General features: G+C 39.2%; 1 protein-coding gene across 2 annotated transcripts in view; it reads left to right on the plus strand.

Moving 5' to 3' along the window:
• Window positions 1-24,598, plus strand: part of FOCAD (focadhesin) — a 312,742-nt gene that overhangs the window by 248,885 nt on the left and 39,259 nt on the right. For both annotated transcript variants that reach the window (XM_072841513.1, XM_072841514.1), the window contains exons 29-35: window positions 2,513-2,660; window positions 4,541-4,660; window positions 6,077-6,199; window positions 6,684-6,761; window positions 7,410-7,481; window positions 9,202-9,304; window positions 11,189-11,269. In XM_072841513.1, the coding sequence (XP_072697614.1) occupies window positions 2,513-2,660; window positions 4,541-4,660; window positions 6,077-6,199; window positions 6,684-6,761; window positions 7,410-7,481; window positions 9,202-9,304; window positions 11,189-11,269 (725 nt within the window). The remainder of the gene's footprint in view (window positions 1-2,512; window positions 2,661-4,540; window positions 4,661-6,076; window positions 6,200-6,683; window positions 6,762-7,409; window positions 7,482-9,201; window positions 9,305-11,188; window positions 11,270-24,598) is intronic.

A 24,598-nucleotide genomic window follows, 5' to 3' on the forward strand; every position in this document is an offset into this window, starting at 1 on the left:
CTCTTGAAACCTTGCAATTGGGGCAGTTCTTCAGCATTCAATAAATATTGATTGAACTTGTCCCTGTCAAAGCAGTGCAGTACATGCCACAGATGGTGTGGTGAGGGAAAATCAGAAAAACGTACCCATCCTTGTGGAGCTTGCTGGTTAGTGAAGGACATGGGAAGAAATCAAACAGTCCTTTAAATAATCCTTATCAGAATTTATAATTAAGGGGTGCCTGGGTGGCTCAGTGGGTTAAGTGTCTGCCTTCAGCTCAGGTCATGATCTCAGAGTCCTGGGATTGAGCCCTGCATGGGACTCCCTGCTCAATGGGGAACCTGCTTCTCCCTCTTCCTCTGCTCCTCCCTACCTTGTTCATATTCTCTCTCTCAAATAAATTTTTAAAAAAATATTAAAAAAAAAAAAGAATTTAGGGATCCCTGGGTGGCTCAATGGTTTAGCACCTGCCTTCGGCCCAAGGCATGATCCTGGAGTCCCTGGATTGAGTTCCGCGTCGGGCTCCCAGCATGAAGCCTGCTTCTCCCTCTGCCTGTGTCTCTGCCTCCCTCTTCTCTCTCTCTCTCCCTCTCTCTGTGTCTAATGAATAAATAAATTAAAAAAAAAATCTTTTAAAAAAAAGAATTTATGATTAAAATTGTCTGAAATAAATTAGTGTGGGGTGTTAGGGGAAAAAGAGTCCTGAAGAGGTTCCCTGCTGGGCCAGGGAGGGTGCCCCTGAGGAAGTCACATTTGAAACCATAATCGAAAGTAGCAGTTAAACAGTCAAGAGGGAGCAAAGTCAAATTTTTCAAAGTATTAATCACATTTTGTCTAACTATATCTCTGGTTCTAATTTTGTCAAATTTTAATATACATGGTTTAGAAAGAGCCAAAAAAGAAAAAAACAAAAAACAAAAAACAAAACAACAACTCAAAAACCTTCCCTGGAGATTCTAAATGGAAACAAAGTCTTTAAATCCATACTAATGAAGAGTGCCTCTCCTCTTTGAGAAACGTGATTTGTCTCAAAGGCATGCAGTGTTCAGATGTTAGATGCTGATTTAACTGGTTGGAAATGCATTATGCTGGTTGAGCTGGTTGTTAAGTTCCTGTAACCTGTAACATCAATTCTGCCTGGCTAATGATGGATTATTATTGCAGTAGCTTCTTTACAAAGAATTTCCTAATGCCAGATAGTTATGCAACAGAATGTAGGAAAACATGCTTGAGTACGGTTCCTTCTCATAGGCATTTCATGAGGGCGTCATACAGGGCGCTGAGAGGGGCAGATGGAGCAGAAGGCCGGGAATCAGAAACCTCCGTCTTCTGGCCAGGCTCTGCTGGAAGCTCTCCTTATGACCTTGGACAAATCCTGTAGCCTCTCTATCATTTTGGATATCTCTTATCAGTTGTGAATGCTTGTTTGCAAGAGGTATTTAAGGGAAGGAACTAACATGTTCAGGAAACAATGTGAACATTCTCGATGTCAACCAAGGAAATAGATACTATAGAAAAACAAAATGACATAACATACAGGCTTTGAAATATGTTATTGGAGAGATGCCCTGGAATATCATCTTAAGCAGCAGATATCATGAGAGGCAAGTGAGACCAGAGTCAGGGATGATTTCTGAAAAATTCAGCATTTCCTCAATTCACAACACAACAATGATGACAAAAACTTTTTTTTTTTAAGTAGAAAATCACCCTACAGCTGCATTAACTTATCATACTAAGTAGAAGTTTTCTGGGAGAACAGTTTTTTTTTTTCTTTAAATGGATATGTATTCTTTCATGAGAATCGGGCACAAAGCCCAAGATTCCAATTGAATTGTCACATGGGGTAACTTTTGACAAGCCTGTCATTTGTCCATTTTCTCTTCTGACCCAGTGGTACTCTGAGGGATCAGAGGGGGGAAGAGGATTAATGTCATTGTGCCCAGACAAATACACAGTTTCTTTCAGAAATTCCACTTGTGGAAGTTGACTAGGAAACATGAAGCACTTAGCAGTACCTCATCATCATGCCTTACAACGTATCCCCCCCTGTTATTAGTCAGATGTCCTCTGCTCATATTCTAAAATGTGTGGTCTTTTCTTTCATACAATTAATCATAGGGCACTCAACCTGCGGACCTGGGGGGATGGTGCAGAAGACCACAGAATTGCTCTAAGTGCAGAGATAGAGCTGGTTTGACTTGAGTTTTTATTCATCCTCCGACTTCACCGTAGAGTTTATGTCAAAACAATTTCATATTTTTGTTTATTCTTCCCCAGTGGGAACACAGCACTAACATGGACCATAAACACTTGTTTTGATATAAAGTTTCCCATTTAGGGTGTGGCGGAGGGGGCAGTGGGTGTACCTGTGGTGGTTTGTGGGGCATATTTATATACCAGGCAGCAGATTGAGAATCCAGCCACCTCATCTCAGGTTGAAGAACAGTATAAACTCCCGTGATAAGTGAGCATAGTGACATGGATGTCTGGTGATTTTTAACACCCCCCCCCCTTTTTTTTTTCATCTAAGCACGGGCTGTATATTGGGAGTTGGACTTGTTCTGTCCCTTATGAGCCACAGCAGCCAAACGGAGTCTCGAGTTCACGTGGCAGCATCACTTCGGAAGCTCTCGACTTATCTAGATGACAGTGGGAGCCAAAGCAGAACATTTCAGGAGGTAGGAGCCGGAGGTTACAGCCTTCTTCTCTTTGTTGTCTTTTGTTGTCCTGTGGCCACTTATTTTCTACTTCTCATATTTTGGTAACCCTGAAATGAAATCTATCCTTGGTTTCATCAAGGATAAGGAGAAAAATATGAGTGGCAAACAACCTGTATTAGATCATAAGGTTTTCAAATTGTGCAGCTGTTTAAGTCAACTCAGACTTAAATGTGACATACAAGATAAGAGCCTTTAGTGAATGCAGAAAGCCCAATCAGCATCGCTAGAAGGCACCACGAAAAGCCTCGTTTTCCAGGGGAAGGTTAAATGGAGATTTTTAGAATTATGCTCAAGCCAAATGTCACTTTAAAAGATGGCCAGGAATAAGCTTAAGAAACCGTGGCCTGAAAAGTCATGTTTTTATTATTATTATTTTTTAAATGTCAGTTAGCATGAAAAATCATTGAGGAAATTCCCTTTACCGTACTTAATGAAAAGATTTTTGTTATGGTGCAAAAACATGCAGAATTGTAGTTCATGTAACACAGTTCTTGTGTTCAGAGTGAACGTCTGAGGTGTGTGTATCTCTGCCCAGGTGAAGATGAACTGCCTGTGTTCTCTTTGGGAGGACCCAGCGATGACCTTTTGGCCTGGCCAGATTCTCCCTCTCATTAGAGCAGATTCTATTTTCTCCAGGCCTGCCCACGAGCTATTGATGAGTACATAATGGCTGCTGTGTTTCCCTGCTCGGCTCCTCTGCTCTCAGCAATAGGACTTGTTGAATCGGTGAATTTCTCTGGGGCACAGAGGGTTGAAGTTTTGTTCTAATACGTACACCACATTTCCATTTTTAAAGCAGTGCAGAGCACAGTGTGAAAGTATGTCCTTTTTTTTTTAAGCAAAGGGAGAAAATTTTGCAACCAGGGGCCCATTTGATTAATAAATGAAAGCAGGGTTTTTATAACTGATGCATTGGTCTGCCTTGATGGTTTGATTTATAAGGGCCTGGAGCAGGCCATTTGGTTTTTTCCTCCCCTCTGATGTTTTATTATCCAATTTCTACCTTAGGAACAGCTTCCTTTTTTCATGCTGTATCGACCAGGATTGGCAGTTGAACATTTTCACTTTGCCTTAACAGCATCTTTGTAAAGGAGGGTTTCATGAGGAAAATGTGAGGTAGCAGGGAGGGGATGCCTAACCAGGATTTGCAAAAATTGAGGCACAAATAGATTGACTTGCCCAAAGTTTCTTAGTCAGTGGTTAATTTGGGACATACACCTGCATGTGCCATCTCGACTCCCAGCATTCTTTTTTATTTATAATTCATTCATTTCTTTCTTTATTCATTTATTTATTAAATAGCACACCAGTGCTCTGATTTAAGGAGCATTACTTCTATTTTACACAATTTATGGGACTCTCAAACCCATATGCCTAGTCTGCTATGCCCCACTCCTTCTATGAGGGAATCTTAGTACAGCTGTGTTTCACATCTTTGAATTTCCTCTTGGGCTGGGCCTTGGATCAGAGCCCATGGCTATTAGTAGAATTCACTGGTGATCAAAATCTGCCTCTGTTGTCAATAGATCAAGTGTTCTGACAGGGGGTGGTGAAGGAACTTTATGATTTTGAGTCTAAGACCTGGGTTTGGATCTCGCCTCTGTCACTGGTGAGCTATATGTATTGGACCTCAACATCCTGACCTGTAAAATGGGAATTATGCCACCCATCTCACAACATTGTTAGACATGTGAAGCAGCAAAATAGTGCCCAGCCTGTGGTAGGAATACTTGAATCCAGTCCGTCTCCTGGGGAGAAGTTTGAACATTGGTGTCAATTAAATCATGTTCTTTTGTTGTCCCTCATGAAGAAACATTTCCTGCCGTCTCTTCTTCTAGATCCTGGCCTATACCCTCAGCTGCGTATGTACATCGGCATTCAGTGCTGGGATCATTGAGGCTGTGGAGGCTGAAGAAATTATGAACAAGCTTCGGATATTGGTAGAAAACAATCAGCAGGTTGGACTGCAGGCCCTGAGTACTCCTCTCTTTGGGTCCCCTGTTGCTGCTGAGTCCTAATCTTCACCGACTCTGAGTTAGACTAGGGTGGGGGTATATTTTTGGGCCCAGAACTGAGGAATTTCTAATTATTCTCATTGCTACATACAGCCTGTGGTCACAGATGTGTCTTTGCAGGTACAAAATAGGTACTCTATCTGTTGTAGGTACTTCTTTTTCTTTGTCAGAGTGTGAAAGGCTTTTCTGTATCTCCATGTGTATTTATAAAAATCTTAAAATGTGTGGCTAGGGACTGTAAGGCCAGCAATAATAATTTGTAGAGATAGGGATACATAGAGAACTCTGATAAGGTCAAAGCTCAGCAAATTCAAAGCAGAGAATTTCTTCTCATGACCGAATATACATGGGACAATCTAAATACCCATAAATTAAGTGCCTGTAAAATGTCCCCTCTGACATATTATTCAGCCTTAAAGAGGAAGGAAATTGGGACTCATGGGACAACATGGATGAATCTTGAGGACACTATGACACAGACCAATCACAGAAAGACAAATACTGTATGATTCTACTTAGATGAGATACAGAGTAGTCCAGAGCTTTGAGACAGAAATCAAAAGCATAGAGAGACAGAAAGTAGAAAGGCTGTCACCAGGGACTTGGGGAATGGGAATAGGGAATTATTGTTTAAGGAGTAGAAGGTTTGAGTTTGCAAGAGGAAAGAGTTCTGGAGATGGATGGTGGTGATGGTTGCACAGTAGTGTGAATGTACTTAATGCCACTGAGCTGTACACTGGAAGGTGATTAAGAGGGTAAGGTTTATGTTTTGTGTATTTTATGACAATTAAACTGAAAAATCTGTTCCTTCAGATTACACATGTTATAAAATTGCCCTGTGTGGATTTTTTAGATTTATCCAATGTCTCAATATTGGCCATGGTGGATTATTGCAGGATTCATTGGTTATTAGCTAATATTGTATTGTTACTCACTTAAATTTGAAATAGGTTTTACAACCCCAAAATGTGGAAGTTTGCATATGTTCTGCTCATCATGGGACTTTTTCACCTCTTGTTTCAGAGTTGACTGGGCTTGTGTAATCTGCCTTGGCATTTTCACCCTAATTCCTTCTGAAAATGTAGGTCATTTGAATCAAGTCTCATAACAGTCCAGTATTATTTTCCTAAAATAAATTCATTCATTGCAGCTAAATTCCTTATAATTAGACTCCAGTTTCTGTTGCAAACCAAAGTCTTGATTTAAAAAAATCACATCTCCAATTTTCAGATGGCAAAAGAATCTGTCAGTAGGACAGCAAGCCCCTAGAAGTGGTTGGATGCTGTGTATAAAATTCTGTGCAATCTATGCTATTCTTCTTCTTTTTCCTTACCCTTTGTTTTTATTTGTTTATAACAGACTTCTGGTTTTGCCCTGGCATTGGGAAACCTAGTTCATGGCTTGTCTGTGTGTGGACATGGGAAAGCTGAGGACTTGGGCCACAGACTGCTCCCCTCCTGGATAAGAATTGTTCTAGCACAGGTAGGAGGTCACATTCTAGCTTGTTATTTTATATTTTTATAAAGGAAAAAAGAGCTACTTTATCGGACCATTTATAGATGCTGCTAAAACATACAGCCTAACAATAAAAGAATAGGCAATTTCAAGCGAAAGAGACCCAGGAACTTTTAATCCCTTATAAATGATACATCCTGTCAACCATTATACCTCTTAAAAAACAAAAAAACAAGAAAAACAAAACAGGCTACTTCTTCAGTGTTTTCATTTTAGAACAGCATTGTGGTTTTGAAAAATGAGAAACAACAAGAAACTACCTATTATCTAATAATTTGAACCCATTACTGTATTCGAGCCTGCTGCCATTTGTGGCTCAGTGATGCAGGTTATGTTGGCCCTACAAATTTAGTACCATTTTGACCAGTGTTTCTCTATGATATGAAAAGTTTTATAGAATTCAAACCCAAGGATTGTCTGCCTCTTGACATATCTGATGCTTTGTTTTCAGGGCACTCCTACAATGCTTTGTTTGGCAGCGCTTCATGGCATGGTGGCCTTGGTAGGCTCTGAAGGGGATGTAATCCAGGTAAAAAATAAAACAAAAACAGACAGAAGATGAAGGGAAGAAATCTAAATGTGTACATAGCCACAGCAAGAGAATACCTAGTATCTCAGTACCCTAAGGATAGAACACATGCTCATAGTAATGGTTACACTGGGCTTTTCCATGCCTCAGTATATAGAAAGTTGCTTTTGGTACAGAATTCATTTTTAGAGATTTGTTCCTTCTTTTATTTGGTTTGGAAGAATTAAACTTAGTCAGCTTATGTACTTTCCACAATGTTCCCTGCCTAAGGAAAGGTGCTGAATCATAAGAAATTTCAAAAGTTCTCCTTAAGAAACTCTGTTTTGTATCTGTCACATTTACATCTCTATCTAAATATTCTTTCACTTTTAAAAGTCATATGTGTGTTTCATTTTACAAGTAATTCTAAGGAGTGCCTGGATCATAGGTCTATTAAATGAGTGCTATTTGCTCCACTGAACGCCCTAGGAAATCAGTGATAAATAGGGCATGGGCCCTGCCCTCAAGGAGCCCACAGCTTTTGTTTCTGAAATGTAAGGATAATGGTAAATTATACTGTAGTGTAGAAGATGATAGTTCATACAGTGGGAATATCATTTTTTACTTTCTGGGGGATGTTGGGGTGGATATTTCTTCTTTTTCTTTCAGCTGAAGTCAGAAGCCATCCAATCCTCTCAGTTTCAAGCCAGACTTAATGAAGTCATTAAAACTGTAACTCAGGTAAGAAGAGGAATTTAAAATCTTTGGATGGGAAAACAGATTTATTTTCTTTCTTTCTTTCTTTCTTTCTTTCTTTCTTTCTTTCTTTGAGAGAGAGAGAACACTTGTGTGTGCAAGTAGAAAGAGGGATAGAGGGAGAGAATCTCAAGCAGGCTCTATGCCCAGTGTGGAGCCTGATGCAGGGCTCGATCTTGTGATCCTGGGATCATGACCTGAGCCGAAATAAAGAGTTGGACACTCAACTGTCTGAGCCACGCAGGTGCACCTTAGATACTTCCTTTTATTGACTTTCTCTTTCATAATACAAATTGCTGTACTTGAAAAATGGGGATCTCTGGTTATTTATATTGGATCCAAGCAGCACTTAGTGGCCTATTCCCCAGCATTTGCTAACAAACATGCACTGCCCCTGGATAAAACAGTTGACATTTTTGAGCTAACTTAAGTTGGCATTGATTTCCTTTAAAAATGAAAATCTGACCCTTCAAGGAATGTTAGACTCTCAGGAAAAAGTAAAATGGAAGGTCATCAAAGGGCAGGACAGATCAGTTGAGAGGTGCTAGTTCAGATGTCACTGATAAAAGTATTTGGGCAAATCATTGTTAGCATTCTTAGCTAAAGAGTGAGTATGTTCATGTGCTGAGAAATGATTTTGTATTTTAAGGTTTTTATTTTTAAAAATTTATTAGTTTCATTGCATCAGATGTGAAAGTACAGAATGAAGGAGTTTCAAAAATGTCACTGATGGTCATCACAACTTGAAGCAAGTGTTAGTAATAATTGGTCACTCTTTTCAAGCATTCTTATTTTCCTTGTATAATTGCTGTTCTTACTATATATAGAATTTTGTCAATAGTCTTTTCATTTAGCATACTTTTTTCCTGTAAAATACAGCTTATTATTACACCTACCCCATAAACAAGTTTTAGTAATTCACGCTCTTAAAGGCAAACATAAATCTCTGAACAGAAGAAACTCTCTTTTGCATATATGAATATGATTCTCAAAAAAAGAATTCTACCAAAACTTAAGTTGCTATAACTTGGGAGAAAAATCTATAAAGGAAAACTCATTTAAGAAAATCCTTGTTATAAGTGATAAAGCAGTAATAGAACATTACTTACAGAAGAGAACAAAATAATACCTCCTTCCATTTTTAGAGATATTTTATTCTTTTTTTTTTTTTTTAATTTTTTTTTTTAAATTTTTATTTATTTATGATAGTCACACAGAGAGAAAGAGAGAGAGGCAGAGACACAGGCAGAGGGAGAAGCAGGCTCCACGCACCAGGAGCCCGATGTGGGATTCGATCCCGGGTCTCCAGGATCGCGCCCTGGGCCAAAGGCAGGCGCCAAACCGCTGCGCCACCCAGGGATCCCGAGATATTTTATTCTTAAATAACTAATACTTTTTTTGCTTTTTGGATTTTTCCCCCCTTTTTAAAAACAATTCCTTTGAGACCAGTCAGACTCCGTGCAACCTGAGACAACCAGTACTACCTTCTGTCATGATTGATTGATTGATTCATTTATTCCGCAACAGTTGTTGATCACCTGTGCGTCTCGGTACACCAGACACGTGGTATCACGTCTTGTCCTAGAATGTCATTACCAGACAAGCCACCACCTCATAAAAGATAAATTACTTTCTATGAGTGACCTTTTATTCAATGGAGTTTGGATCTTACTCGATCATTGAACTGTTATGTTTTCATCTACAGGTCATCAGTGTGTCTGGAGTGATTGGTCTCCAATCAAACGCTATCTGGCTTCTAGGACATCTTCATCTATCCACTCTGTCCTCAAGTCAGAGTAGAACCTCTGGTAAGATTAGAGTCTTAGAGTACTGGAATTAGAAGGAGGGATTGCTGACAGGGGGCCATGTACTTTGGTGAAAGCATTAATCTTTGCCACCACCTTAAGTGGTGGGTATCATCATCCCTCTTTCATGTCAGAAGAAAAGGGGCTGTGGAGAGCCGCCTGGATTTGCCCAGGGTCATGTGGCAGCAGTTGGTGGGCATGAAGTTGAACTCACCTCTGTCAGCCTCCAAAGCCCATGCTCTTTTCATTCTTCCTCCCTGCCTCCCTTCAAGAACAGATTAGACAACCTAACCCCATATTTCATAAATGAAGAAATTGAGGCTTAGAGAGATTACATGGCTTACATGTGGAGTTTGTTTAGTGACAAATCCAGAAAGTAAGAACAGATCCTTGAAGCCCAGAAGAGAGTTCTTTTTATCTTCTTAGATGTAATTTTAGTTTGTAGAATACTCATATTTCATTGAAAGTCTCTTCATACATAACTGGATTTCTTCTGGCCCCTGCTTTTAAGAAAATAATGGGGTAAGTACATTTAAAGATATGCATATACTTGGCATTGAAATTAAAATCCTAGGTCTTGACATAACAAGGCCTTTTCTATTTCCTTATTTTTGATAAAGGCAATAAAAAATATTTGCAATTCCCACATGCTTAATTTAAGTTCATACCTGGAGATTTTCTGTAAAAGGCATCACTGTCATACACTGGGGACCTGAATCTGTTCCTTGCTCTTTATAGAATTTTGACCCACTGGCTCCCTTGGACCTGGGCCAGAGAGTTTAGGTACCAAAGACTTCTCATTAAAACCTAGTTTCACATATCCCCTGACAGGTAGTCTACGGACAGCATCACCATGAACATGTAGCTCTGTAATTACTGTTCCCCTCACTTTCAATCACTCCCCAGCTATAGAAATAGGACATTGTTCTACAGCATTCCCAACATAATGAACTTGAGACAGCTGGAAGCTGTCATATTAAAATGGGAGAAAGGGGGGAAAAACCCAAACCAAACTTAGTCATAGTGGAAACCTTAAGTAATACTAGTTTTGAAGGGCATTATACTCATAATGTCCTGGTAAAATAGCAAGCGGATGTCAGGCTTTTCCTTTTTCACATAGACTTTTAACTGTTATGTTATGGGTTACGTGGTCTGGCCCACATACACTCAAGTCAGGTGGTAGCTAACCATCTCACACCCAGATTTGTTGGAACAAAATGATAGTGTGTCTGGAAAAGTACAGCTACTTGTTTCTGTTGAAATTTTCCAGTTGAGGCATTTTGTTGCAGTAAAAACCATCTCATGAAGCAGTTCTGGGGGACTGGGAGGAAAAGAATGTAGGAAACTCCCCAGACTCAACTCTCCTAAATGTCACTGCCTCAGTGTTCCAGGTCAGCAGCCACATCTGGTTATGTGTACGTGCTGGTCACTTAGAGGTCCCTGCCTTATGAAGCAACAGACTGGCTGCTCTTATTATTGATTGATGCATTTCCATGGTTCATCTATCTGACTCAGGATGTCCTGAAGTAGCCCCTAGAATGGTGATCTCCTTGCAGACACCGAGAGTCACTAGACTGGGGCTCATTGATGTGATAGCATGGAAAGGACTTTTTTTAGCCACTTCAGTAGCATTTCCATCCCCTGTGATTTTTCAGTCTCTCCTAGGTTTACCACCATTTTAGCTTAGCTTGCATAGCCTAAGTGATTACTTCAAGGGCAGTCACTTAATCTAATAGAATTAGTTGCAACCACAGTATTGTGCTGAGATTAATGGTGTAAACATCTCCGCTTTGTCTCTAGGTTGATACGGCAGCATGAGATCATTATCTTTCCTTCATTAGTCCCGCCAAGTTCACTGGTTAATTTGATCATTTTCTGTCTCCACAGTTCCTACTGACTATAGCTATTTGCCTGAGAGCAGTTTTATTAGAGCGGCCATTGGCTTCTTCGTTACAGGAGGAAAAAAAGGCAAGTGAGCACATTTCTTGAATTGTATTATTCACTTCCTATGCATTAAGTTTCTGTGCCCTATGTTTGAAGGAGTGAATATTTTCTTCTGCTACCCCATCTTTTTTTTTTTTTTAATATAGCTTTTATTTATTTATTTGACAAAGAGAGAGAGAATGAGCAGTGGGAAGGGGAGAGGGAAACAGAGAGAGAAGCAGGCTGAGCAGGGAGCTCTACGTGGGGCTCGATCCCAGGACCTGGAGATCATGACCTGAACCAAAGGCAGATGCTTTACCGACTGAGCTTCCCAGGTGCCCTGTCTGCTAGACCATCTTTGCAATAAGAATGATGAGAAGGCCAAATACCATGAGTGGTACATAAACATACACACTGTGTAGTCTTTTGAATCATTGTAACTGACCTTGGGGGTTGCAGGGGTGGGGGTGGGTCTGGAGGGGGTTGGGGGGCTTGCAGGAGATCTGTGAAGACCTTAATCTTTTATTGGCTTTTTCAAAAAGCATGAGTGCACATTTCTTGTCAATTTTGAACGAGTGTGATCGTAAAAGAGAAAATGCAGCTGGGACCTGACTTGGAAGTAGGACTTCTCCCTGAACCTTGAATGATCTGTCTGTGTTGTTGAAATCACTGGCTCTAGTTCTTAATTTTAGCTTGTGTTCTTTTCCTCCGCAAAAAGAACACAAGTATGTGTCCCTTTGGGATTCTTTGTTGCTGCCACCCACAGTAGAGCACAAGCAACCTGAAGACCGAGATTGAATGCCTTTTATTTTTGACTGGGGTCAGAATAATGTCATATAAGTCTTTAAATAAATGCTCTGTACTGGTACACATCTACTTTTCAGCACTGTGAGGGAAAAATGTATCCTACATGAGAATTTTGTAGCTCAGGAAATAGTTTCATTCATATAATATTCTTTCATTGACATTTGCTAGTTTCTCTCTTGCCTGGGCTGGTTAGGTCAATCTGGGCAAAGCCAATGCCTGTATTATAAGATCATCCCAATTGTAGGGATGGGGGAAAGTTTTTAAATAAAGTGAAGAAATCTGGAGGAAGCATGTTTGATTAATGAAGGTCATAGAAGAGTAAAATCTTACTCTTGGAAGGGATGCTAAAGGTCATGTCCTCTGATTTCCCACTGGATACAGTAATCCCTGCAGCTTCTAGATTATAAACTAGTTTCAGAGTTTGGAGATGAATTCTTTTTAGTTTCTAGAATTCTGGAAATCATAGTTATTATTTTAGGGTCATGAGCTAGTGTGACTGTTTTTATATACTCTCAGTAAAATTTGATATATAGTTATATCACTGTTGTACATAATATATATATACGCATAAGATATGTAACATAGAGTTGCTTATATTGTCATAAATTAAGTCCATTTATAATAGTATCATTATAGAGATGGCTTCATTAGTAAGAAATGGAATTCTTACTAAAGGAGCAACTAAAATTTCCATAGCCAGGAAAAATGTAGGATTTTTTTGCTCATCTTTTTGCTTTTAGTTTGTTCACTGATATCTTACAAAAATTTAAAATGATGATAATGTGAGCTATTTCTATGAGAAATAAAATAAAAATTCTTCAGATAAAATGAAAGATATTCTTTTTCTCTTCTAGTGAATAAAATGTAATGTTGACTCCCCAGATCCATATTTCTTGGCAGGCATGAATTTTCTCTGAATCCTGTGGGAAATTCCTGGTTAGACATAACATTTTTATGATTACACAGTCATGGCACAACAGGAAATGTTCTGCTCTAAAATTGAAAAATCAGGTGGAACTGGCATCAGTGACGTTATTTGCAGTCTTACTGAAAGCTGTTTTAAGACAGATAAATGAAGTATTAAAAATGCCATATTACCAATCAGATTTTTGGCATTTTCAGGTTGTGGGAGAGGGCTTCCTTCTTGTCAGGTTTGCTGACTAGATTCAGAGTAAAATCTATTCAGCCTTACACATTACTAATGATGACCCCAGAGGAGTGGGGGCCGTGGGAGGCTGACCTCCGCCTCCCAAGCCCATTTACAAAAACAAAACCAGACCCTGCTCTATGGGTCTAAATGGGATGGCCAAATGCGGAGGTGTGCATGCAAACGAGTGTTTTCTTCTTCAATATGCCCAGCTCATTTGAATTTTAATAACTCCCTTCTGAAGCAGCTTTTGAGTTTAAATGTCTGGATGTCACTCATGAGAGCCCAGTGGGGCTGCTGATACGAAGGATGACGACTTTAGTGAGCTCTTTTGAGGAAGAAATGGCTTTAGAGAATAAAAATCATCCATGGCATAGGCAGGAGAGAGGAGACTTTTAGGGATGGCGTGGCTTCATTGCCCCTGTGTGTTATTTCATAACTCATGAGAGGAAGAAAACTGTGATGAGTTATCCCAGATCCACACTTATGCCAGGACGAGATTGGGCATCATCAATTTTAGCCAATCAGATTTGAGATAGCAAATATATGCATCTAGTTTCTAATGTTTAGGGCTTTTCTCCCCTTGAATCCTCATTTTAATATTCTAATGATAGAACATACAAGATGTTCATAACATCCATTCCTGCACACAGGCTTCCATTTGGAAACCAAACGGATGAAATTACTTCTAGTTTTTAAAGACTTCTGTTCATAGTTTTCAGTAGAACTGGGTTCTTTTGCTCTGCCCTGTAACATTCTCCTTTCTTCCCTGGTAACTTTGGCCTCTTCTGGCAAATGATCATCATCATCATTATTTATTCCTGTGGACATTTCTTCACAATCCTAGGTTTAAAATGTGCTCATATTCTATTTCCTCCTATCATGGATTTTTTTTTCCCCTTAAGGGACTCTCAATTTTTTTTTTAAGATTTTGTTTATTTATTCATGAGAGACACAGAGAGAGAGAGGCAGGGACACAGGCAGAGGGAGAAGCAGGCTCCATGCAGGGAGCCTGACGTGGGACTCAATCTCAGGTCTCCAAGACCATGCCTTGGGCCAAAGGAAGCACAAACCACTGGGCCACTGGGGCTGCCTGGGACTCTCAATTTTTACTCTTATTTTTGCTTCTTTTCTATTCATTTATTCTTTTTTCTGATTTCTGATCTTTGTTTTTTCTCAGCCTCATAGCCATATTTAAATTTCATCAAGATCATATCTATTTCTTTTATAAAACATTTAAAGTATATTAAAAGTACTTCAGAAAAATAATGGTTCATTTTTGGTGCTAGCATCAGGTATTTCTACTTAATAATTTAGGATTATTTTTCTTATCGTTTTGTTGCTGGGGGATGTAAGTAGCTTTCTAAGCTTGTGTTTTCTATTAAGCTTTAAAGTTCAGTAAGAAGTATTATTTGAGGAAAATATATTTAAATCCTTCTAATAAAATCTTTATGAATAGCATTTCCTTCTTGATAAGAATTCATTGGTGAGTGATCTATCTGCACAAGTGCTGGATTTGTGCATAAACTGTAGATAGGTATATTCTCAGTTGGTCATTTTGGACTGTTAGGATATGATATAATTATTGATGAGTCTAGTCAAAGGAGCAGAATAAGTGAACTCTGAGTGTAGAATAAATGATATGAGAAAGCTATCCTATTTTTCTGATGAAATTATGGAATCAGTTGCCAAGACTGTGTTAAAGTATTTTAATTTAGTAATAGTTTACCCGTACAAAGCTTTTAACAGTTATTATTAGAAATGAATACTTGTATATAACATGAAGTTGAGAAATGGAATAAAGAAGAAGAAAAGAATCTATCCTATAATTTCACCACCTAGAGATAGCCACAATAGATATTCCAGCATCGGTCCTTCTAAATGTGTGTGTTATATGATATTGAATTATAAAATTTATTTTATTGCCTGATTTTTAAAAATTTAACTTTCATGTAAGTGGACATAATCACCACCAGTCCTTCCAAAAGGAGGCTTGGAGAAAAGTACGAAAAGAATTCTTATGTCACTGGGGTACCTGGGTGGCTCAGTCAATTAAGCGTGGACTCTTGGTTTTGGCTCAAGTCATGGGCTCAAGTCATGATCTTGGTATTCTGGGATCGAGCCAATGTCAGGCTCTGTGCTCACGGGAGTATCTGCTTCTTCTCTGCCGTATCCCCATCCTGCTAACTCTCTCTCTAAAAATAAATAATAGAGGCTCCTGGGAGGCTGATTAAGTGTCTGCCTCTGGTTCAGATCATGATTTCAGGGTCCTGGGATCAAGCCCCATAGTGGGCTCTCTGCTCAGTGGGGAGCCTGCTTCTCCCTCTCCCTCTGCCTGCCCCTCCCCCTGCTTGTGTTCACTTTCTTTCTCTCTGTCAAATACATAAATAAAATCTTTAAAAATAAATAAATAAATTTTTAAAAAGAATCCTTGTGTCAGTTTCTAGATATGTTAATGGGATATGTTTTGGGAATATTTGATTGTTGTTTTTGGTTGTAAGCACCATGAAAAATATTTGAAAGGAAAAAAAGCCCCAATTATGCCATGACTTTCTAACTGCTATCATCATTTTTGAATTTTTCTTTTTCATTTGTTGCTTTTATGTACATGTAGTTTTTATGTATTTCCAAGTACACATACACTTTGAATCTTTTATTAACATTTCCTTATCTTTCATATATTTCCATAGTTATCATTTTTAAATGACTGTAGAATATTCCATCAAGTTGATGGATCATAATTTATTTAGCCATTTTTCTTTCGGTCATTTAAATAATTTCCATTATAGAGAACATCTTTATGCATGTAGCTTTCGCTTTTCTGCATATATGTTTCTTTAGGATACATTCTCAGCAATTTATTAGTGAGCAAGACGATTTGGTGACTCTAAGGATAGCTTGGCCTCATTGTTCTTCAAAAAGATTGTACCAGGTTTGGGTACCTCAGCCCTGGATGCAGATGCAAAGCGGTATCTCAAGGAGGTTAAAGGCTTGGGAGTCAGGCTGCAAAGGTTCACACCCACTCCCACCACAGGCAGACTATGTAATTTCAGACAAGCTGCTTAAGTCCCAGAGCCCTAATTGATTCTGTAAAGTGGAGAAAATAATAGAATCTTCTCTTTTTTTTAAATAGAATCTTCTTTATAGAGTTTTTATAAAGATTATGAGTTTATGAGTCACTTTATGTAACAGTGCTTCGAAAACAAAGAAGAAACCCATTCTAGCTATTATGTTACAAAGCAAACCAACATATAGATAAACAGATAAGTATAATAAAAATCTGTCAACTATAAAATGATACCTTAACACTACTTTAATTTTCATTTCATTGCCAAGAGGAATGAACATTTTTGCATGTATTTACTACTTGAGAAGTTTATTTTAAATTAAATTTTAGACCACTTATTTTTAAAAATTTGAATCCTCCCCCTACTTTTGTTTTGAAGTAAGCTCTACACCCAAAGTGGGGCTGTGGGGCTTGAACTCACAACCCTGCGATCAAGAGTCGCATGCTCTACCAACTGAGCAGCCAGGTGCCCCCAAAATTTGTACCTTTTTTCCCTTACTTTTTTTTAAAAATAATTCCAAACTTATAAAACAGTGAAAACAGCCAGAGAATCCTATTCAAGTTTCCCTGTCTGAATAATGTCTTTACCAGAGAAAGACTTTAATCCAGACTGTCACACTGCACTTACCTGTCATACCTTTTAATCTGCTTCCTTCAATCTGAAACAGTTCCATAGTCATTCTTGGCCTTTCAAGACTTGAACATGTTTCTTTGTTTTTTGTTGCTTTGTTGTTGTTAGGTTTGGTTGTTGTTTTTTTTTTGTTTGTTTGTTTGTTTTTTTTAGAGAGTGTGAGTAGGGGAAGGGCAGAGGGAGAAGAAGAGAGATAATCTTAAGCAGACTTGCAGACTTTGTGCTCAGCACAGAGCCTGATGCAGGGCTCACTTTCACGACCCCAAGATCATGGCCTGAGCTAAAATCAAGAGTTGGATGGTTAACCAAGTGAGCCAATCAGGCACCCCAAGATGTGAACATGTTTGAAAATTAGGAGCCAGTTATTTTATAGAACAGTTTTCTATTTGGACTTGCCAGTTTGCCTGCTGTTGCTTATGTCGGAGGCAAGTCAGTCATCTTCGGCAGGAATAACACAGACTCGTCTCATGGCATCCATCAGGCATGTGGTGTCTCCCTCCCTCCACCAGTGATGTTAATTTTGATCTCTTGGCTAAAGTGTTATCTTCCAGGCCTCTCCACTATAAAGTTCTCTTTTCCATTTATCATCCCGTAGATGTTCTGGGTGGAGGTAGTTTGAGACTTTATGATTAGCCAGTTTTGCATCCTAGTTTCCCCAATTAGTTTAAGTATCCATTAATGTTTTCTTGCCTAAATTAGTATGACAGTTCTTAAAGATGATGATTCAAATGGTGATTCCTCCATTATTCCACTTAGATTTCTCAGTAGGCATTCTACTGTAAGGAAGAGCTGCCTTTTCCTTCCCTCTCACTCTCTAGTAGTATGGAGTATGAACATTTTATTTCATTTAATTATTTGTTATTCAATTATTCATTATTTTAGCCTTCAAATTGTTCCATGTTTGATCAGTGAGAACTTCTTTAAATTGGCTCTGTGTCCTTTTGACATGACCCCATCATTCTGTGAGTACTTCATTTCGTTGTGGCTCAAGAAGACGTTCTAGACTCATCTCGTATTATCCTCAGTTCTGTAACAGCCAGGTAGCTCAGGTTCCTTTTAGTGGGGAATTATATTTAGAAGGAAAGATCTGGGTACAAATTCTCCTTGCTCCTCAGGTGATCACTGCTCCCAGGCTTTTTTAGTGAACAGTTGTTAGGAAATAGACACACCCTCTCTCTTGTGTCTATTATTTCTATATCTAGCTGTATATATTGAAAGCCATAAGTTCATACCAGTATCTCCAGTATTGAAAGCCATTCCAGTTCAACAACATGGGGTTCATTCTACTTTTCCCCGTTTTCATATTTGTAACTTTCTTCTCTGACGGTAGATAGAAACCTGGCTCTGTTTTTCTTCCTTTGTCTGCTCATTTGCAGAGTACCCCAGGATGAAAACAGTCTGCTGTCCCCACTAGGCCATGGCCCTGCAGAAGCCACTGTCCTCTAGGTCCCGATCTCCAATGGGCAGCCACCCTGCCTGGCAGCCTTCCTGGTGCTAAGGGGCCTAGAGATGTTTTTTTTGTTCCTGATAACTCTGAATGTTATTGAAGTACTTCTACAGCACATCCGACCAAGTCTTAGTATCTGACTGACTTATCAGAATTATCAACTATTTCCAACTACTGTCTTGATTTTAGAGTAGTTTCTGGCAGGGGGCTAAGCATCTCCTAGTCTCCACAAATAAGCCATGCTGTAATTACCTGTGTTTCCTAAAGACATTCTAGAAAAATCCTAGTGATCCTTTCCATCTTGTTTTATTTATTTATTTTTAAAGATTTTATTTATTTATTCATGAGAGAGAGAGAGAGAGAGGCAGAGACACAGGCAGAGGGAGAAGCAGGCTCCATGCAAAAAGCCTAATGTGGGACTGGATCCTGGGACTCCAGGATCACGCCCTGGGCCAAAGGTGGGCGCCAAACTGCTGAGCCACCGCACCCAGGGATCCCCTCTATCTTGGTTTAAACATCTTAGGGGAAACATCAGTGGGGGAAGAAGGATGATTCTCCAGTGTTTCCAGACCCGTTCAGATTTCTTATGTTGTATTTTCTGCTATGTTTTTCATAGTACTTTACATGGGAGTAGTTATTTTAATTATTTATGGCTCTTTGTTGAAAGTCTTTCTTTCCCATTGGACTGTAATTTCCTCCAGGGCAGGAAGAACCTATGTTTTATCCTAAGTGCGTAGAACAGAGTACTTGGCATTTAATAGTTTTCAAATACTTGTTGATTTGTAGCTCTGTGTGTGTGTGTGTGTGTGTGTGTATTTAGATAACTCTAAGCTTAGTTACTTCTAAACAATACTGAAGATGGAGAATGTGAAGATATGTCCACGCTACGCAAGCAGCATGCTGTGATGGGGGAGAGACACACCACCCACTGTCAGCCTATTAGTTGTTACCAGATTTTTACCATAGGGGTTACACATGTGCGTTGTGGCATTGAGATGTGATCCTCTGTGTAGCTAAAGCATGTGTGATAATTAGCCCTGTTGTAATGCATTATGTTCGGATATGCCATTTATATCAAGGTTCTTTGAGGCTGTCAACTGGATGAGAGATTTAAAACAACTTTGTATCTGGATTTTAAAACATCTGGATCCTGTTAACAAGCACTGTTAGGCCTTCTCAGTTCCAAAGCCATTGTCTATAAAGCATTCCAGTATTTCTTTTTCTCTAAGGCACTTGCTTGAAAAACAAAGCACTGCAAGAGGGGACGTAATCATTCCCATTGCTTAGATCTGGATTCCTATGTCCACTGCTGAAAGATCTCTGGGGGAAGGACCCGCGTGACTCTCTTCTCCTGTTTTGGGACTCCCTCTCTTTCCATCATCCCCACCCCACCCCCGTGTGGAACTGCCAAATATTTTCTCCATTCCTAACAGTTACTATAATTCCTTTCATTCCAGTTAATGTCAGAATTAGTTCCCTGCAAATACAGCGGAAAATTCTGTGTGATTCTAGTTATGCTACTCAGTACTGACGCTGTGCCCTTTCTTAAAAGTGGGAGATTTATTGTGTTGATAGCACTTACTTGATTTTCAACCCTATGTTCCTTGTTACAAGTTCTCCTTGTTTCTTTCTCTTTTTTTTTAAGATTTTATTTATTTATTCATGAGACACAGAGAGCGTGTTTTTTTTTTTTTTTAAGATTTTATTCATTATTCATGAGAGACAGAGAGAGAGAGAGAGAGAGAAAGAGGCAGGGACACAGGCAGAGGGAGAAGCAGGCTCCATGCAGGGAGCATGTAGGGAGTCTGACGCAGAACTCGATCACAGATCTCCAGGATCAGGCCCCGGGCTGAAGGCAGCGCTAAACAACTGAGCCACCTGGGCTGCCCAACAAGTTCTCCTTGTTTCTCACACTTGCTCACTTGCTTGTAATATCAGGTCAATTCTAAAGAGTATAGAAGCAACATGCAAAGTGCAGTTATTGGTGCAAGTTCTATTGTCCTGTCAAGGGAGAGCTTGTTGTCTAAACAATAAAATATGATGGTGTGTGTGTGTATGTGTGAAATGTCCATATTTTGCACTGGGTTCTTGTATTAGAGGACAGAGTGTCTTTCCTGAGTCCCTAGGTCCTCTGGAAACTGCAAAATTTCTGTAGTGAATTCTACAGAAGGATCTGGAATAAAATTTTCTGTAATTTTGAGAACTTGATCTGAGAAAAATAATTTAAAGCAGTCTGCTTATGAATTGAAGATTTCCAATATACAATTGGATTCACGTCCTTAATAGGAGAGAAAAGAAGTTCTATGCACAGATATTTAGTAGACTGTCTGCTAGGTCATTTCTGAGAATCGCATGCCAAAATGACCCCTGAAAACACAGCTTAGCTTTACTCTGTGTGTGTGTGTGTGTGTGTGTGTGTGTGTGTGTGTGTGTCTAATCGAAGACTCTAATTTGCTGCTCACATTGTGTAGGAACAGTTGTGCCATGTGTGTAGTCAGGATGGGATCATGTGAGTAGACAACTAGTTCATTCGTATCATGGCATTTTTATTATTTTTGCACTTGATTTTTCCTTGTCTGTGTGTGTCTTCTCTCTAGAATATAAGCTCCATTAGCAAAGGAACTTGTTTTGTCTTGTTGAACACTCTACCCACTGTCTGGAACAGTGCCTGGTGCCTACTAGATACTCAGTGATTGAAAGAATAAATTTTTTTATGAATATGCTTACTTTTTTGGGTCGGAAATTCCTTTCTTTGTAGTAGCAATGGTAAATCCCCTGCTAATACTTCCTGCACTGCTAGTATTCCATCTTAAGATGGGATAGAAAGAAAGCTTCAGTTACTGATAACCTAGCCTAGAAGAGTGGCAGGTGTGTTAAGCTTTTAACATTTTCAAAAAGCAAAAAAGTATTTGTTGGATGGGAGAGAAACATCACTGGAAGGTCAACTACTAGTTTTATCTTTCCAAGTTGGCAGAGGCAAAGGTAAGGAGGCAGATTAGTTGGTGACTAGCCTAAGAAAACCTTCTGATTTTTGAAGGTCCTGGGATTGAGCTCCGAGTTGGGCTCCCCATTGAGCGTGGAGAGGCGGTCTGCTTCTCTCTCTCTCTCTGCCCTTCCCCCATCATCCCCGGTCATGTACACGTGCTCTCTATCAAATAAATAAATAAAATCTTTAAAAAAAAAAAAAAAAAGACAATGTGCTGATTTTTGTGATGGCTCTAGTTGGAAATAAGAATGTAAAACATCAGGAAAGGCCTGGATGAGAAGTGTGAATTTACTCGTCGTCAATATATGAATGGTATGTGAAGCTGTGAGAGTAAGTGGAGGCAGGCAGTGAGACTCAGCAAAGGGAAACACAAAAGGTTAGGGAAACATTTATTTCGAGAATGAGGGCACGATACAGTTTTACATGGAAAAGTATGGAAAGAAAGACTGGAAAAAAACGGCCTTGCATTTGGCATTTGGATGGCACTTGAAATCTTAGCAAGGGAAATATAAGTGGTACGATGGGGGCATAGCTGGGTAGCAGTTATGTCAGGGCACTTTCTATTACAGAAAGCAATGACTAACTTCAACTGATTCAGAAGTAAAAATATCGATCGCAGGGCTTCATAGGTTTCTCAGAAATCTAAGGGCAGAAACTCTCCTCCCAGCCCCCAGGAGTACCAGGAGCAGAAGGATAGTAGGCATTGAAACTCTGTGTTACTCTTTCTTTCAGGGGCTGCATGGTATCAGTCTCATGGATTCTGCTTTTCTCTGCAGACTGCTTCATGTCTTTCAATGTTTCTTGAGTTTTTTTCTTTTCCTTTTTTAGTAAAAATACATGTAACAAAATTTATGGTTTTAACCATTTTATTTATTTATTTTTAAAAGACTTTATTTGAGGGGCCCCTGGCTGGCTCCGTCAATTAAGCATCTGCCTTTGGCTCAGTTCATGATCTCGGGGTCCTGGGATCAAGCCCCACATCAGGGTCCCTGCTCCAGGGAGCAGAGGCAGAGGGAGAGGGAGAAACAGATTCCCCGCTGAGCACGGAGCCTGATACGGAGCTCGATCCCAAAGACCCCGAAATCGTGAACTGTTCCAAAGGCAGATGCTTAACTGGCTGGGCCACCCAGGCGCCCAAGTTTTAACCATTTTAAAGTATTCGATTCAGTGGCATTTAGTACATTCACAGTGCTGTGCAAGCATCACCACTATCTAGTTCCAGAACATTTTCAGCACCCCAAAAGGAAACCTTGTACCCATTGACCAGCTGGTTCCCCATTTCCCCCAGCCCCTAGCAACTGCTAATATGCCTTCTATTTCTGTGGTGTGCCTGTTCTGTATGTTTTATTTAAATGAAGTCATATAGTGTATGGCATTTTGTGACTGGCTTCTTTCACTTTTTGCATAATGTTTTCAAGGTTCATCCATGTTCCAGTAGGCATCAATATTTCATTCCTCTTTAAGACCAAGTAATATTTCATTGAATGGATACACACTTTATTCATTCATTAGTTGATGGACATTTGGGTCGTTTTTGCCTTTTGGCTATTATGAGTGGTGCTGCTATGAAGATCTGTGTCTTTGTTTGAACACCTGTTTTCAATTCTTTTGGGTATATATATCTATGAGTGGAATTGCTGGGTCATAGAGTAATTCTGTGTATTTTTTTAAACCAAACGCTTTTCCACAGTGGCAGTACCTTTTTATATTCCTACCAGCAATGTTTGAAGGTTCCAGTTTCTCTGCACCCTTTGCCAACACTTGTTCTTTTCCATAATTTATTATTATTAATTTATTATTATTCTGTAATCCTATTGAGTGTGAAGTGCTATCATTTGGTTTTGATTTGAATTTCTCTAATAACTAATGCTGTTGAGCATCTTTTCAAGTACTTGTTGGCTATTTGTAGTAGCTCTTCTTTGGAGAATTATCTCTTCAGAGTCCTTGGACCATTTTAAAAAATGGATTGTTGTTGAGTTGTAAGAGTTCTTTGTATATTCTGGGTAGTAGACCCTTATCAGATACACAATTTGGAAGTATTTTCTTGTATTCTTAGGTTGTCTTTTCACTTTGTCAATATTCTTTGACACAGAGAAGTTTTTAACTTTGATGACTCCAATATATCTATTTTTTTCTTTTGTTGCTGTTTTTGGTGTCATATATAAGAATTCATTGCCAAATCAAAGGTCATGAAGATTAACCTCTGTTTTCTTCTAAGACTTTTATGATTTAATTCTTATGGTTAGGTTCTTGGTCTGTTTTTTTTTTTTTTTTTTTTTAAGATTTTATTTATTTATTCATGAGAGACACAGAGAGAGGAAAGAGAGAGAGAGGCAGAGACATAGGCAGAGGGAGAAGCAAGCCCCATGCAGGGAGCCCAGTGTGGGACTCCATCCCGGGACTCCAGGATCACGCCTTGAGCCGAAGGCAGATGCTCAACCGCTGAGCCATTCAGGCGTCCAGGTCCTTGGTCTGTTTTGAGTCAGTTTTTGTATATGGTATTTGGTCAGGGTCCTACTTCCTTATTTATATGTGGATATCCAGCTGTCTTGGAACCATTTGCTGAAAAGAATATTCTTTTCCCATTGAATGGTCTTAACACTCCTATCAAAAATTATTTGGCCAGGGGCACCTGGGTGGCTCAGTTGGTTGAATGTCCAACTCTTGATTTGGGCTCAACTCTTGATTTGGAGTTGTAAGATTGAGCCCTGCATCGGGTATGCTCAGCACCAGGTCTACTTGATATGCTCTTTTTCCTTCTCCCCCTCTCCCCAAACTTTCTATTAAAAGAACAAAATATGTTGACTCTAAATATATGGGTTTATTTTTGGCCTCTCAGTTTTATTTCATTTGTTTATATGTCTATCCTTAGTGTGGTATTTGCCAATACCACATTGTTTTGATTACTGTAGTTCTGTAGTAAATTTTGAAATTAGTGTGTATGAGTTCTTCAAATTTTTCTTTCCAAGGAAAGAAAAAATTGTTTTAGCTCTTTGGAACTCCTTACAATTCCATATGAATTTGAGAACCAACTTTTCCATTTCTGGAGCTGGGGGGTGGGAAGGCATTGAGATTTTGATAGGGATTATGCTGAATCTATAGATAGCTTTGGATAGTATTGTCATTTTTATAGTATTAAGTATTCCAATCCATGAACATAAGATGTCTTTCCATTTATTTAGATTTCTAATTTCTTTCTGCAATGGTGGTACTTTTCAGTGTATGTGTCTTTCACCACAATTAAATTTACTCCCAGGTATTTAATTCTTTTGGACACTATTGCAGGTAG

Source organism: Canis lupus, chromosome 10, assembly GCF_048164855.1.
Source record: "Canis lupus baileyi chromosome 10, mCanLup2.hap1, whole genome shotgun sequence".
Taxonomy (NCBI): Eukaryota; Metazoa; Chordata; class Mammalia; order Carnivora; family Canidae; genus Canis; species Canis lupus.